Source organism: Hermetia illucens, chromosome 2, assembly GCF_905115235.1.
Source record: "Hermetia illucens chromosome 2, iHerIll2.2.curated.20191125, whole genome shotgun sequence".
NCBI lineage: Eukaryota > Metazoa > Arthropoda > Insecta > Diptera > Stratiomyidae > Hermetia > Hermetia illucens.
In genome coordinates this window covers 76,109,581-76,126,284 of record NC_051850.1, presented here as the reverse complement: position 1 = coordinate 76,126,284, position 16,704 = coordinate 76,109,581, and the positions used below count along the sequence as shown (strand labels likewise).

At 42.2% G+C, this 16,704-nt stretch overlaps 1 protein-coding gene across 5 annotated transcripts in view; it reads right to left on the bottom strand.

The window, feature by feature from the left end:
* LOC119648202 overlaps positions 1 to 16,704 on the bottom strand; it is a 203,641-nt gene that overhangs the window by 23,067 nt on the left and 163,870 nt on the right. For 4 of the 5 annotated variants that reach the window (XM_038049802.1, XM_038049801.1, XM_038049803.1 and 1 more), the window contains 3 exons: positions 9,096 to 9,261; positions 8,121 to 8,327; positions 7,921 to 8,015 (listed from right to left, as the gene is read on the bottom strand). In XM_038049802.1, the coding sequence (XP_037905730.1) occupies positions 7,934 to 8,015; positions 8,121 to 8,327; positions 9,096 to 9,261 (455 nt within the window). In that variant the 3' untranslated portion in view covers positions 7,921 to 7,933. The remainder of the gene's footprint in view (positions 1 to 7,920; positions 8,016 to 8,120; positions 8,328 to 9,095; positions 9,262 to 16,704) is intronic. The other variant, XM_038049800.1, reaches the window with a different exon arrangement.

Sequence of the window (16,704 nt, the reverse complement as noted above, 5' to 3'; positions counted from 1 at the left end):
TATCATATACATAGACGAGCCATGGACAAAAGGATAGAATACCCCCGAATTTTACAATGGGGGCTCCGGGATTCGACTGGAGATACTCCAGAGCGAGAGCAATTGATATTAAGCGGGATGAAAAAGAGAAATCCCGGTACTGGTGGCTGCGGGATGCCGGTTAGCGGTGGCCGTGTTCAGTTTTGCCATTTGTTTCTTGGTGGGGCTTTGTAAATATGTACATATTGAACGGGTGCTGATTTTGCCTCCAGTTGTAACTTATACATACATACGTTATTATTCTTTGTTGTTTCTTTGTAAATATTACAACTGTTATTATTACCATTTCTCCCTATGGATGTTATTGTAAAAAAAAAGAAAAAGTATATAATATAAAATAATTATGATAGTTTTAAGAACAATAATTTATGTTAAAAGTATCTTTTGAAGCGATCAAACATTTATTATTACTTTTATATTTCTTTATTTGCCACTAAGGCCAAGTGAATTCTGTCGGGTTTTTGACCATTTCCCGACAACTTATTGTAAAATTAGATTTTTATTTCTTAGTGTTTCTCTTCTTTGCCTGTAAATCGTTATTCGAAAGCTTTGAGAGCCCATAGTGGCCATTAGATTTAAGTTATTTTTGTTATTTTCAAAGATTGTTTTTTTATTGTTCATTTTTCCAATCTACATATTATTGTTACCTATTTCTTAAAAATAAAAATGATTTTAAAAACAAAAAAAAACAAAACAGAGATAACAGAATAGCGCAACCAATCACATAGAGCCGAACAAGATTGATTGTCTGGTTTGGGGTTATTATTGATTGAAAAGTGTTTGGTAAAAGCCTATCTTTCACGCGAAAATTTTTAAGATGCGGTTATCAACAAAGTTAGATAGAATAATTAAAATCTGAATTGTATTTTGTAAAAAATATTTTGCATTTCTGAAAAGCTTGTAGTTTTCTAAAATACGCAAACGAACTATTTTGTTTTTTATTATTATTAATTGCACCATTATTCTTTTAGATATATTTTTTTTATTTTGTTATGTAGTATATATTAATATCATGTTGTTCACTTTTTAAAGAATTAAGAAAATTTAAAAAAAAATATTTTATTTACGAAATTATTTATTTTTTATGTATATTTGCATATAAAAAATAAATAATTTCGTAAATAAAATAATACTAATGGGAATATTTATTTATTATATTTACTATTTCTTTCGCATGGCGGCACGGGGGCTGAATTCTATAAATTAAAATTCTTAATCCACACTGCTGATGTTTATACAGAGTTTAGGAAGGTGAAAGTGACGAAATTGCACGAAAGTTGATACTAATTGATCAGTTTGGAAAATTATACAGTAGTATTACCAATAGCCAACCAATAAAAAATCAAATAGTTTAGCTGACTTGGATGCTAGCAGTAGGTTGTAGAGTTGGTAAGGTCGTGTAAACAATGTATATTTGTAAGAGAGCTGAAAGCACAGAGAAAATGATAACATGTTGAAAGGCGATGTTGGAACTATATTTAAACGGAATATCGACATTGAAGCAAAACCAACTCTGGTTTTACGTTTTTAAAATCATTTTTATTTTTAAGAAATAGGTAACAATAGTATATGGATTGGAAAAATGAACAATAAAAAACAATCTTTTAAAATAACAAAAATAACTTAAATCTAATGGCCACTGTGGGCTCTCAAAATTTTTGAATAACGATTTACAGACAGAGAAGAGAAACAGTAAGAAATGAAAATCTAATTTTACAATAAGTTGTCGGGAAATGGTCAAAAACCCGACAGAATTCACTTGGCCTTAGTGGCAAATAAAGAAATATAAAAAGTAATAATAATTATTTAATCGCTTGAAAAGACATTTTTAACTTAAATTATTGTTCTTAAAACTATCATAATTATAGATTTTATATTACACATTTTTTCTTTTTTTTTAAAATAACATCCATACAAAAAAAACAAAGAATAATAACGTATGTATTTATAAGTTACAACTGGAGACAAAATCAGCACCCGTTCAATGTATACATATTTACAAAGCCCCACCAAGAAACAAATGGCAGGACTGCACACGGCCACCGCTAACCGGCATCCCGCAGCCACCAGTATCAAGATTTCTCTTTTTCATCCCGCTTAATGTCAATTGCTCTCGCTCTGGAGTATCTCCAGTCGAATCCCGGAGCCCCCACTGTCAAATTCGGGGGGTATTCTATCCTTTTGTCCGTGGCCCGCCTATGTATATGATACATAACCGGATCACCGGCAGAATCAAGAATTAGACCATTCCTGTCAAGATACACGAACGCTTCGGGAGGAATGAAGCCTGTCGTGAGAGTTTTCTCGAAATACCCATCATTTGGGTAGAACGGCTGCGAAACCCAAGGGTTTTCACCATGCGAAGCAGATCGCACTATATGATTCCGAATCAATCTGACGATAACTGTATCGATTCTTGGCACAGCAGCAGCTGCATACATCACTTCATTAGTTACATAGTGCTCATAGTTTGACGAAGCAGTCCTATTAAGCCCCGTGCAAGCACGCAGACATTTCCTTTCAAAGATCCTTATTTTCTCCATTTGGCTAGCACTCAAATTAAACCAGATAGCACACCCGTAGGTAAGCACCGGTCTAACCAGAGTAAGATAGCAAATAATCTTAACCTTCCGGCTAAGATGTGGAGCATAAAAGAGTCTTCGAAGAGACATGAATGCCTTGCGAGCGCTTTCTAGCGCGACTTTAACGTGCTCGTTAAATTGGAGACGCTCGTCAAGACGCACACCCAGGTATCTAACGCACTTCTTATGAGGAATGCGCTCTGAACTATCCTCGTTCGCGACAATGTGGAAATCTCTCCAATTCCTTTTCAAGTTCCTACTGGCATACGCCAAGGAATTTCGAAACAGAATCGTTTCACACTTTTGCGCATTGATTTTCATCCGCCAACTGTTCGTGAAGAACTTAATATCATTGAACATCTTCTGAAGTTCAACTTGCACCTCAGTTACCTTCTTGTGCGCCGTGTAGGCTATCAGATCGTCAGCAAAGGCAACCAACGACCTTTTAGGAGATTTATTAAAATCGAAAGAATTGAGCAATTCGCCGGCAAATACCGCAAAAAGTGTAGGCGCAGTCACTGTCCCTTGCTGTAATCCATTCAGAACATGAAATTCTCTGTTAGTAGTGAGATTTCCGTCCGTAATAACAAAGCACTTGCCATACAGCATACTACACATCATCGCTACGAGGTGACTGGGAAACTCATTCTTCAGGAGCCTGAAAATCAGTCCATCCAACCAGACGGTATCAAAGGCTTTCTCCATGTCTATAAGGCAAGCGCCTATGCACTCACCATTGTTGATCCGCCAGCAAATATCAGACGTTACCTTCGTTATTGCATGTATTGTCGAATGTCCAGATCGAAATCCGAATTGCGCGTTCGGCAATAATTCCTTCTTCTTGATATGCCCGTTCAAGGCTTTCAATACCAAAACCTCAAACACCTTGCTGATGTTAGGCAGCAAACTGATTGGGCGGTAGCTTTGAGGGCTGGATGAATCCTTCCCTCTCTTTAAAATCGGGAATACTCGGGCTTTCTTCCATTGTCCTGGAAAGAAGGAATTGTTCAATAAATTATTGAACAAAATGCAATAATTACGAATGGCAATGTCTGGTAAATGCCTGAGGACCACGTTGGGAATGCCATCCATACCGGATGATCTCTTATTGTTTACTCTTCTGAATATGGAAGTTAACTCAACACATGAGACAAAGTAATCAAGCAGATTATCACTCGGTATGAGATCAGCCTGCAACGCAGAGCTAAATTGGAGAACTGTGGTGCCGTTTAGGCTATATTTGAAATTGTGGACATCTCGTTCTACAATTTCCGAAAGTCGCGTTGGCTCTAAGTCCGTTCTGGGCCGATGCACCGATTCAAAGTGCTCCCCTATAAGTTCGAGTTTCAGAGCATCATCCATCACGATGTAATTGCCTTGCGCATCAGCAGTTACACTATTCGTGTCTATACCTGAGTCAATAAGGTGTTGTATCTCGCTGCCACCGACTTTAATTCTCGGCACAGTTATTCGTGACTTCTTCCGGAATAACGTATTTATCTTAGTAAACATGGAATCTGGATCGCTTGGTGAAATACCCTTTAACTTCTCCCGCCACTGGGAGTTCACTTCATTTACGTAATGTTGACGGATAAGATCCCGCGCGATCTTTAGAAGTGATTTGAACTCAACCAATATGGGATGATGATAGTCCCCATATCTCCGATAGATTTTGTTGACGCAAGTGAGCAGAAGGCTTTTCACTTTTTTCAACCGTTTTATGGCTGCAGTTTCATATCCTTCCATATTATTGCGAGGTTTACTTTTAGGGACGACTTGTTCAATTGTTTCCAGCGTCAAGTTCTCCAGCTTGAGAAGATACTGAAGTATTTCCTCGTTGCTCAAGTTCCTGTCACCTGGTGCAATTGTACTATCGTTTTCCCCATCAAGAGGTGGGCATTCCTCTCGATATCCCCGAATAAACCTCTCTTGGAATTTCTTCCAATTTGTTTGTTTAAAGTTCAGCCTGTGGACACCACTGTCCATCGGCAGAAGGCGAACTCTTCGTCCATCAAACAGAACTTCAATAAGAATAGCGTTATGATCGCTATCGTAAGGAAGAGTCTGTAGTTTCCGTTGAGGATTCCTAAAATTAAAGTTCAAGCGCGCGTCAGCAATGCACAAATCCAGATAGGAATTTGCCCTGGGCCAGGTTGGACTCTCTGACCCATATAATTCGCATTTATACTCTATCTGGTATTGCTCTATCCAAGATTTGAGGAATACCCCTCTGGGATTGTTTGTGGCGTTTAGGCACGAGGTATGCTTAGCATTCAAGTCGCCAGCTATAATATAGTAATTATGCAGCCTATTCAGTTCGAGTATCGTAAACAGAGAATGGAATTCCTCCCTGAACTTGGCTCGGTTGTTTCCCACTGCATAGACTGACAGAATGTATAAATTCCCTCCTCTAGGCAGTGAAAAAAGAATACATGAGACTTCGATACACTCAAAGGTTTCAAATTCAGGCCTATTATGATAATATGCCTGAAACGATAATGGCGACCCACAAGTATTCCGGTACCACCTCCCCCATCACAATTTCGTCTATCGTTCCTCACGAATTCAAAATCCTTGAATGTTATCGAATGCCTCGGATTGAGGTGGGTTTCTGAAATCAAGACTATGTCAGGCTGTTGTCTGGCAGCGAAATCAAGGAGCTCCGCTCTTCGATGGATTCCTACGATGGAATTCACATTAATCGCGATGATCCGGAGACCATCCAGTGGTACCGCTGTGACTTCAGACCTAGCAGCGGGCATGCTGTTTGTGTAAATATTCTGTTATGCTATTTATTTTTGTATTGTGTACGTGTAGCGTATGCTGCATGTTTTCACACATGGTTAGTATTTTATTGAGAATAGTGTTCATCCCGCCACTTGCATCTTGTTGGGGCTTCTTAGCTCCCCCTTGTCGAACTACTTCTGCAAATGGGATCCCCGAGACGATTGGTGCCGAAGGGACGGTACCATTCAACGCCGCTGACACCTTCGTTTTTTGGGCCGATCTCGGTGCTTGCTGCCTTGTGACCTTAACATTGCGGTATGTAGGACATCCACGGTACGAAGCCGGATGCCCTCCGCTTCCGCAGTTAACACAGAAAGTTTTTTTCTTGCCATCTGCTTCAGTCAGCGAACATTCAGCTGCGGTATGGTCTTTCCCGCACTTTACAGATGGTAAGGTCATTTGACAGTTCACTGCCGAGTGACCATAGCGCTGGCATCTTCGACACTGGACTATTTCGCCCCTTAGCAGGCGCTCAAAACGAATGGCCTGGTAATTAAGCGACCTGATGCCGATCAGATCGCTTCCCCGGCTCTCCGGGCTTATCTGCACGAGGAAGTGCGGCAGGATTTGTTTTTCCAAAACGGACCTCCTCGTACTAAACCGTGACACTGAGAGGAACTTAACCTCAGTTCCCGTCTCCCGGAGCATTTTGAGCACCTCGTCGGGCTCTTCCTCCGCATCCAAGCCTTTCAGAAGGAAGGTTTGCACCTTCTCTTCCTTTGGAGTGTAGGTGAAGTGAGGAGCCTTCACTCGCTCGAGGACCTCCCGTGCTTTTTTATAATCTGCAATTTTATTGCATTTGACTTGGGCTCTCTCGGTCCCCGTCTTTTTAATAACAAAATTTGAGAGCCTCGCGCTCCTATTAAGTAGAGTGGCTAAATCTCTACCACCTAATTTATAAACATTAATGGGGGGCACCCTTTCCCCCTTTTCTTTATTTCGAGTGCTAATTGTATCCCCAGTCGGACCATTTTTTAAATTTTCACTCGTACTTGCATTATTTTTTAAATTTTCACTGGTACTTGCATTATTTTTAACATTATTTAACATTTTTTCTTGAGTTTTGTTTTTTTTCTTTAATTTTTTGGAAACATAGACCAAAAACTTACCCAATTTTCCATCTTCACTATTGCAACTTGCCTGGTTAGCATCCTCTTCTGGGACATTTCCCTCGCCACCGTTGTCGCCGACTCTCGTATCGTCTGCTTTACTGCTCTCTATGTCCTCCATACGGACAGATTCGCTGTCGAGAACTTGTTCGCCCTCAAGGCAGCCCGGTTCTTCCATGATTGCAAAAGTAGTCGAAGATAGCTTAACCTTTTTTCTGGCTACCTTTGGAGACGGCGGGCCCGCCTCCCCAGCCATTAGCTGCTCGGTAAGCTTTTCATTTTTTTTTATCAATGTTGTCATTTGCTTTTTGAAATCTTCGAGTGTCTTCGCCAGCTCGCCATTTCTCCTTTCAAGATTGGCTATCCTCACTTTGGCTATTTTCAAGTCTGGATCCTCCTCGTTGCGGACTCCACGACCGATCCGAGTGCCCCTAGACCTTATGGTGGGGGGCCGGTCTGGCCCGCCACCCGCCGGCGGCTCACCGCTCATTCCCGCCAAGCCAAAAAAAAACGAATGTTTTTTCAAAACTTTTTAAGGAAAAGTAACTTAGATAATAACTCAAAAGTAAATTAGTTTCGATTAAGTTTTAAATTATATATTATTAATTAAGTAATATAAATATCTTTTTATATCCTTGATAAAAGTTAATTTAATTTCAATTTTAAATTATTTTTATTAATAATATCAATTTGTAGACACGTCCGTTCTCTACAAATGTCAGCCTACTACCAACCAACTCTGGTCGATCACACATATTGTTTAGGAGTTCGAAACCGGGTAAGGAGATGTTACTAAAATCAAAATTGTAACGATATTTTTGACAAATCGATAATTCATAATTAATGATATCATTAATCGGAGAAAATAGAGTGGGCGAAGGTGGATACAAATGAAATCGGAGCATCTGGAGGGACGAAAGCCAGGCAGACAGCAGCAATTTTTGTTCGGGACGGTTTAAATGGTCGGCATTGATGTCACACATATTTTTCCAAAGTGATTTTAGTCACAAAAATTATTAAGGCCATCAAAATTGTATAACAGCAGAGCAAATATTAAATTTAAATCCCCGCGTTAGAAAATGCTAAATTACCATATCCGTTAAAAAAAAAAAAAAAAAAAAAAATCAATTCGGAACGCTCATTTGTTAATTCTAATGGTTTAAAAGTTGAGTTTTGAAAAGGGGGAAAAGAAAATGCGGTGACGTCATCGTTTGAGCAGTTCAAATCTCCGGTTTATTGTTTGTTACTTCTTACTTTTCAAGTAATCACTCAGTTTGTACTAGGAAAGTGGAAAATTGATGCCTGAATGAACAATCCTTCAAGTTACTTTACGTTTCGGCAGTAATGCTAATAAGCTATATAGCAAGTTCTGGCATTTTTACCTGAACGACAATAAAACGTACCTTTCTGAAAGATTCACAGGCCGCAAAAAGAAACTGATTTGCACTGAGCGGGATTCGTACCTTGGGCACGTTGAGTATTCTGCGGTATCTCTTCTCTAGTGAATAATAGTGATACAAAATTCAAATGCAATCGTATATTATCAATTAGGATTGAAGTTAAAGTTTAAAAAAATATAAGATAACATTAAAATAATTCTCACAATTTAAACCTGATTCCAAAGAAACTGGATTCTGGAGGACGATGGCGAACCACTTCTTCCGAAAATCTCCTTTCGGAACAGCCCAAAAAGTTTCTGCAGAGTTTTTGTGGAGTTATTTGTGCAGCAACGTACGAAAGAATATTTGCCGGGATACTGAAGTTTCTTGGATCGAGTTGTGACGTCACAGAACGCGGGCCTTTCAGTCTGCTTGAATTTGATGGAAATTAAAAATGCTGATAATTTGAAACACTGAGTTTTTTTCTCAAAAGCGCTCTTTGATAGTTTTGTTAGATTGCATCATAGCAGTGATTTTCGTCATTAGTGAAAATAAGGCGGGGGGTCTATTATGTATTATATATTATTATGTTGGTAAAAAAATAACTTCGTTCTTGAACCGTTAACACACATATAGTGCATATTTCTTATTGCAAAAAACTGTCGAGATAATTGGAAAAGTGGCTGTTAGTTGATAATTCAGCAAGTATGGGAGATGACAGATGTGGCAAAGTTTCATAGCCCAGTTGGTTTAACTTCTGTAGCCTGGGGTGTGCGTCGTCCGAGCGGACGCCGCTGTGAAGGAGAATTGACCCTTTTCAATTGACCATTTTCGGCCGTTGTTGTCGAAGTTATTGGTGCATTCCTTCAAGTTACTGACAGTATTTCTCGGCTGTTATAGTTTCGCCTGAATTTACGAGGTTGTGATTGATTAAATCAGACTTCCAAACAGTCACCATGGCCTTCTCTTGGTGTAAATTTGGCTTAGAAAAGTACCAAGGCGGAAAATGTAAATCAACACAAAACGTCAAAGTATTAACCGGAGTTAGAACTTTCCAATGATATACCTATAATATACGAACATTTACAAAATAATTTATTCCAATATGAAGCTGCAAAAATCGCAATTCCAAAAAGAACAAAGTATTATTCTGCCAACCTAAAAATATATTAAAATATATCTGACATATGTACCCTTACTTTTTATATCCCAATCTTGTCGCGATTTCAGAAGCCTTTTGAGCGCGGACGCCTTTTTGACATGAAAATATCAATTCATCAGTCGGGTCCGGAAACTTACGGTTGAACTTTCTGGTGAAACTCCTATTTTCCAATTTTGAAGAAAGTGTATCTTCCAGAGCCCCCACTGTCAATTCATATGTAAATATATTGGTTAATTAATGCAATAAATATAAAAAAGTGATTAATTTTTCAAATATCTGAATTATTAAACAAAGTACCAAACAGGTATATTTAAATCTATTGCCTCGAAATATGGTGGGAGTATTGTACGAGGTTCGTCCACAAAGGACGACTTTTTCGATATGTTGGTAACGCTTCCGCATAGTTGGACTTCTTTCTTTCAAAACGAAACTAATTAGGGGTTAGTATGTTCTAAACCCTTAACTGAGTAGCATCTCTTGCGAAAATGTCGATCTAACAAGTGTGAAATCACCCGCTAGCTCGTTGTGAAAGAAAACCTCCAGTTCATGTAGGAAGTTTGAAAATGGCCGTACTCCCGTCAAGCAGAGCAGTGAAAGATCTTCAATTGTCACTGATGAATTTGTGAAAAAATCGCGAAGCGCCAATGGACTCACTGTATCACAATGGTGTAGTATCTTTCAATTCTATTTACCATATTAACATGCTGATGTAGTATCTTTCAATTAAATTTTCTACACACACTTCTCTTCCTTTTGACATAGACTTTTCACTACCCCCGCTATCTTATTTAAACACCGACTTCCGACTCTACAATAACTTTACCACCCATAATTGAATTAACACTTAACAATAGACTGATTAACATTCTTAACTTCCGACTTCTCAGTTAATAATATTCAGCGTCACCGAAAGTGACGATCGATGGAAAATAATAATAATAATAATAATCGTTGGCGCAACAATCCATATTGGATCAGGGCCTTGAAGTGTGTTAGAGCACTTCATTCAAGACCGTAACGGTACACTAGGAGGCAATGTTTTTGCGATTATATTTAAGGGGAGCATTTTCCATCGATCGTCACTTTCGGTCACGCTGCTCCCAGGGCAGAGGTGAGGCAGCGTCTGATGTGTTGCCTCTGTCCTGGACGAAACCGTCAGTCATTCAATCGAGTTAACAACATTCGAATGTTGTTAACCCTGATGTGTCACATCACTCTGCGCCCAGATGAAACCTAGGGGTTTCAGCGACCGAACTCGGAACTGCGTTCTGCACCATATGGCGAAGCGAACGCAACGTTGATTTGCGGTGCAAACGGGCGTCAGCTTGGATAAGGAGACAGCCTTTATATGTCCCCCGATTTCAAGCTGGGAGAAATGCTCTCCCCGCTCGAGAACACGGTATGGGCCCTCATATGGAGGCTGCAGCGGCATCCGGACAGCATCCGTCCTTACCAGGACGTGCGTGCACGTGTCCAGCTCCCTGGACGCGCAGGCAGATGCGGACGAGTTTAATGTCGGAGGTGTGGCTTTCATGTGGCGAAGGTTGTCTTTCAGCAGGTGCAGCAACCCGAATCTGTGAGACCCGATCTCTTGTCGAAGAGCGGATTACTTGGGAGTCGTGGGTTCTCCTCGTATGCCAGCTCTGCGGGGCTGGCAGCAAACTCCTCTCGGCGGGTTGTTCGTAGGCCGAGTAGGACCAGAGGTAAGACCTGAGTCCAGGATAGATCATTGCGAGCCATAATGGCGGCTTTCAGCACCCAGCGCCAACGTTCTAGCATCCCATTGGATTGCGGGTGGTAAGCCGCAGTTCACTGGCATTTGAATCCCAGGAGTTTGCCTAACTCCGAGAAAAGGGTGAACTCAAATTTCATTCAGTGATGATCACTGCAGGGACGCCAAAGCGAGGGATCCACTCCCGACAGAGGGCTTCGGCACAAGATTACGCCGTAATGTCCTTTAGAGGTATTGCCTCAGGCCACCGCGTAAAACTATCGATGATTGAAAGGCACTACCTGTAACCATGCGAGCCTCGCAAAGGGCCTATGATGTCGAGGTATATTGTGTGGAACTGCTTGGTAGTGGTGACCGTATACTTTTGGCATGCGATGCACTCTCTAGCCCAGGAGTTGATGTCCTTATTCATGGAGGGCCAGAAGTATTTCTCGGTGACTAACCGATTTGACGTCTTGGTGCCCGAATGCGCTGCGAATCGCGTGGAACACTCCCTTGCGAAAGGTGGCCGGAATATATGACCGGGGTTCCTTTTCCGAGTACTCGCACCAGAGAGAGAGGTTTGTAGTGACCGCGGCTGCGCGACGGGAGCGGAATCTCATTCGGCTCTTTCTTAATTAATTTGCTTAAACAATGCATTTAATAGTGTGCAATTGCCTTAATGCTCGCCGCAGATTGCACATTATTGAATGCATTCGGGCGAATTGATCTTGACAAGAGGCGAATGATTTGCCGCATCCGCAGGCGCATGCGCATGTTGCCGCAACATTTCCTAGGAGTGAGAAAGGCTATGTAGCGGGAAGTGAAGCGGTGCAGGAAAAAAGAACGGGGAGTTTTGGTTTGGCTTTCTTGGAAGGTGGAAGTGTGGAAGGTTGGAGGAGCACCGGGAAGAGCCGCGAAGTGAGGCTGGAGGACAGAAGAAAAGAAGAATTGCTGGAGGGCAGAAGAAAAGAAGAGGTACTGAAGCGGCAGAAGAAAAGAAGAAGGTGGTGGAGCGGTGCAGAAAAAAGGGAGAAGGTGTTGAAGCGGTGCGCCAGAAGAGGAAAAAAAAGAGGCAAAGCGGCCTAGACGGGAGGGAAGAAAAGCAGAAAAAAAGTGACAGTTGGAAGGAATTATTCTGAATAAATTCAAGCAGACGAAGGTGGAGTGCTTTACTTTGTTGTGACGGGATTGATCGTGATTTGCAAACGTTTTAGTGAAATTCCGGACAAATTTTCGTTAATAGAAAAGGACAGATTTTGCACAGCTGAGAAACGTGCGGATTCTAGCCTAATATATTGATCGTTTCTGTAAGAATTTACGCAATACGCCTGCTGGACGCCAAGTGTGTCCAAGAACGAATCATCAAGTTAGAGTAACATACATTGATAAGAATGAATTAATTTTTTATATAATTGTTTTCTTTATAAATTTTTTTTTAGAATTTTGTACACCAGCTTCAATCCAAGCTCGGACTGACGTCCTGGGTGAGTTATTGTTTTTATCTTCTTTTTTGTTTTCTTATTTTTTATTTTCTTTTTTTTTTATTTATTTTCTTTTCCTTCTTTGAATTCTATCTATTGTTTATGTTTATTTTCATTTTCTTGGTTATAACTTGTTATTAAATTTACTCAAACGATGCATAAATAATCTAATAGTAGTTTGTGGACTTCCTCTCTTTCGTATCCTCCTTTCTCCCGCGGAACTTCTATATAAGGGACATCCTCAAAGTGATTAACTGGCCTGAGGATGTCGAGGAAGGGTGGGAACCTCAGAGGCCGTGCCTCATACAAGATCTGAGGCGGAAGAGACGATAATTGAGACGGTGATCCGTCGTGGATCTTCCCCTCCTTGATCGCGGCACTCGGGTCCGGAGACTTACGGCTCCACGCGCGCTGTCGAGCCGTTTTTCTTCTAATTTCCAATTTTAGTTCGCGTTCTGTTTATCATTCGATAGGCCGTCGCGAAATTCTAATTAACGTCTATTGTAGAATCCAGTGCGGACCCACGCATCGGAATAGACACGTTGTTTGGTAGTAGTGAAGCGTGAGGGATCAAAGCGCTCAAAGGACCCCCCCCCCCACATTCCCGAGCCTGACTAGCACAGAGGCGTGCAAGAACGTATCGACCGAGCACTTTGATGGAGCTTCAATCTTTGGGGGCAGACCTTCACGGTCCATTTAGCCAATTTGTTTAGATTTTTGGGATAGCTCTGCCCTCTAGGTCGTTACCGGCTACTCACGATGATCGACCTGATCTCCTATAACCACTCCTCACTTGGATTCCAGAGGAGCTGACGATGGAGGTGATCACCCGTGCCCATGATCATCCTTTGAGTGCACATGGGGGGGGTTGGTAAAACCTTGGGTAGACTGCGGGTGTGGTTTTATTGGCCTAAAATGGTTTCTCAGGTCAAGGACTATATCCGCAATTGTGAAACGTGCAAGACGTCAAAAGTTCTCAACCAAACGTTCCAACCTCTAATGGGAAAAGCGCTCATCTCCGATCGGGTATTTCAACGTTTGTATATCGATTTGATCGGTCCATACCCCAGATCTCGCGCCGGAAATATCGGAGCAATAGTCGTTCTCGATTCTCTCTCAAAGTTTTCATTTGCGGAGCCGATTAAACGGTTTACCGCAAACGTGCTGACTGAATACTTGGAGAAGAGAATCTTTCATGTATTTGGAATCCCTGAGTCGATCACGTCTGATAATGGGGTACAGTTCAAATCCGTGGCTTTCAACGATCTTCTGAACCAGTATGGCATTCAACACATTTACACCGCGAGTAAATCGCTCACTGTTGGCTGCTATACGCGCTTATATCGGTCCTGATCAAAGAGATTGGGATAACAAGCTGTCATCCATCAACTGTGCCTTGCGTTCAGCGAAACACGTCTCGATAGGGACTTCACCCTATCACGTCGTTTTTGGGCAAAGCATGGTCACCCATGGGAGTACCTACGCCCTTTTACGACGCCTGAACGCCTTGCCTGATGCGACCTTGGAGTTCTGTTCTCAGGATAAACTTGCTATTCTGAGAGCAGAGGTTCAGGGGCGAATCCTCCAGGCAAGAGAGACACAGGAAAGGAGTTACAACTTGCGATCCCGAGCTCGTGAATTTCAGGTCGGAGATGTCGTGTATAAGCGGCTCCTCAACTTAAGCAATGCAGCAAAGCGGTACAATGCCAAATTGGATCGGAAGTTCGTGAAGGCGAAGGTCATCGGTCGAGTCGGAACGGTTCAATACGAGCTGGAGGACATGGAGGGTCGTAACCTGGGCATCGCTCACGCGAAGGACCTTAAGGCCTAACGTAGGTTTGGATCTCAGGCTGCCTTTCCTCGTAAGCACGCCAACACTCAGCCGCTATCAGCAGTGATGCCCTCACTGGTCTTCAGCTGTCTTTCCTCGAGCGGGTCTCGAAAACCCAGCTGCCCTGTAGTGACCGCGACTGCGCGAGGGGAGCGGAATCTCATTCGGCTCTTTCTTAATTAATTTGCTTAAACAATGCATTGAATAGTGTGCAATTGCCTTAATGTTCGCCGCAGATTGCACATTATTAAATGCATTCGGGCGAATTGATCTTGACAAGAGGCGAGCGCAATGCTGACCACATTGCCTCCTAGTGTACCGTTACGGTCTTGAATAAAGTGCTCTAACACACTTCAAGGCCCTGATCCAACATGGATTGTTGCGCGAACGATTATTATTATTAAGAGGCGAATGATTTGCCGCATCCGCAGGCGCATGCGCATGTTGCCGCAACATTGCCTAGGAGTGAGAAAGGCTATGTAGCGGAAAGTGAAGCGGTGCAGGACAAAAGAACGGGGAGTTTTGGTTTGGCTTTCTTGGAAGGTGGAAGTGTGGAAGGTTGGAGGAGCACCGGGAAGAGCCGCGAAGTGAGGCTGGAGGACAGAAGAAAAGAAGAAGTGCTGGAGGGCAGAAGAAAAGAAGAGGTACTGGAGCGGCACAAGAAAAGAAGGAGGTGCTGGAGCGGTGCAGAAAAAAAGGGAGGTGTTGAAGCGGTGCGCCAGGAGAGGAAAAAAAAAGAGGCGAAGCGGCCCAGACGGGAGGGAAGAAAAGCAGAAAAAAAGTGACAGTTGGAAGGAATTATCCTGAATAAATTCAGGCAGACGAAGGTGGAGTGCTTTACTTTGTTGTGACGGGATTGATCGTGATTTGCAAACGTTGTAGTGAAATTCCGGACAAATTTTCGTTAATAGAAAAGGACAGATTTTGCACAGCTAAGAAACGTGCGGATTGTAGCCTAATATATTGATCGTTTCTGTAAGAATTTACGCAATACGCCTGCTGGATGCCAAGTGGTTCATATTGTGTCCAAAAACGAATCATCAAGTTAGAGTAACATACATTGATAAGAATGAATTAATTTTTTATATAATTGTTTTCTTTATAAAATTTTTTTTAGAATTTTGTACACCAGCTTCAATCCGAGCTCGGACTGACGTCCTGGGTGAGTTATTGTTTTTATCTTCTTTTTTATTTTCTTATTTTTTATTTTCTTTTTTTTTATTTATTTTCTTTTCCTTCTTTGAATTCTATCTATTGTTTATTTTTATTTTCATTTTCTTGGTTATAACTTGTTATTAAATTTACTCAAACGATGCATAAATAATCTAATAGTAGTTTGAGGACTTCCTCCCTTTCGTATCCTCCTTTCTCCCGCGGAACTTCTATATAAGGGACATCCTCAAAGTGAATAACTGGCCTGAGGATGTCGAGGAAGGGTGGGAACCTCAGAGGCCGTGCCTCATACAAGATCTGAGGCGGAAGAGACGATAATTGAGACGGTGATCCGTCGTGGATCTTCCCCTCCTTGATCGCGGCACTCGGGTCCGGAGACTTACGGCTCCACGCGCGCTGTCGAGCCGTTTTCCTTCTAATTTCCAATTTTAGTTCGCGTTCTGTTTATCATTCGTTAGGCCGTCACGAAATCCTAATTAACATCGATTCTAGAATCCGGTGCGGACCCACGCATCGGAATAGACACGTTGTTTTTTAGTAATGAAGCGTGAGGGATCAAAGCGCTCAAAGGACCCCCCCCCCCCCCACATTCTGGTTAGCACAGAGGCGTGCAAGAACGTGTCGACCGAGCACTTCGATGGAGCTTCAATCTTTGTAGGCGGACCTTCACGGTCAATTTAACCAATTTGTTTAGATTGTTGGGATAGCTCTGCCCTCTAGGTCGTTATCGGCCACCCAGGATCGACCTGATCTCCTATTTCCACTCATAAGATTACAGGTTTGAGCCGAAGATAGGCAACTCCCGAAATTTATATTTGGGGTTGGATTTGAAGCTCTGAAGTACTGCGTCATCTACCTGCGCCTTGGAAATAACCGAAAAGTTGAATGAGGCGGGGATGCTAACCCCGGGGACACGTGACAAAGCGTCAGCTGTCTGTTGTCCTTGCCGGACACGTGCTGTATGTCGGACGTGAACTGGCTTATGAAGCTCAAGTGTCGAAGCTGACGAGGGAACGCTTTGTCGGGCTTTTGTTTCAAAGCATATGTGAGAGGCTTATTGTTCGTGAACACTATGAGCGGCCTGCTTTCCAAGGAGAAGCAGAAGTACTTAATGCTCAAATACGCGGCGAGCAGTTCTCGATTGTAAGTGCTGAAGTTCCGTTGAGCGGGGTTTAACTGTCTGGAGAAGAAGCTCAACGGCTGCCAGACTTGATTCACCTTTTGGTGAAAAGCAGCACCTACTGCGATGTCAGAGGCATCAACAAAAACGGCTAGGGGTGCATCTTGCCGAGGAAATGCCAAGAGTATAGCATCAGCCAATTGCTGTCGGAATTTATCGAACGCCCGGACAGCCTCTTTAGACCACACAATCTCTCGTGTGTCCTTTGTTTTGCGGCCAGACAAGTGCGCGTTTAAAACCGACTGGTGTTGGGCGGCCTTGGACAGG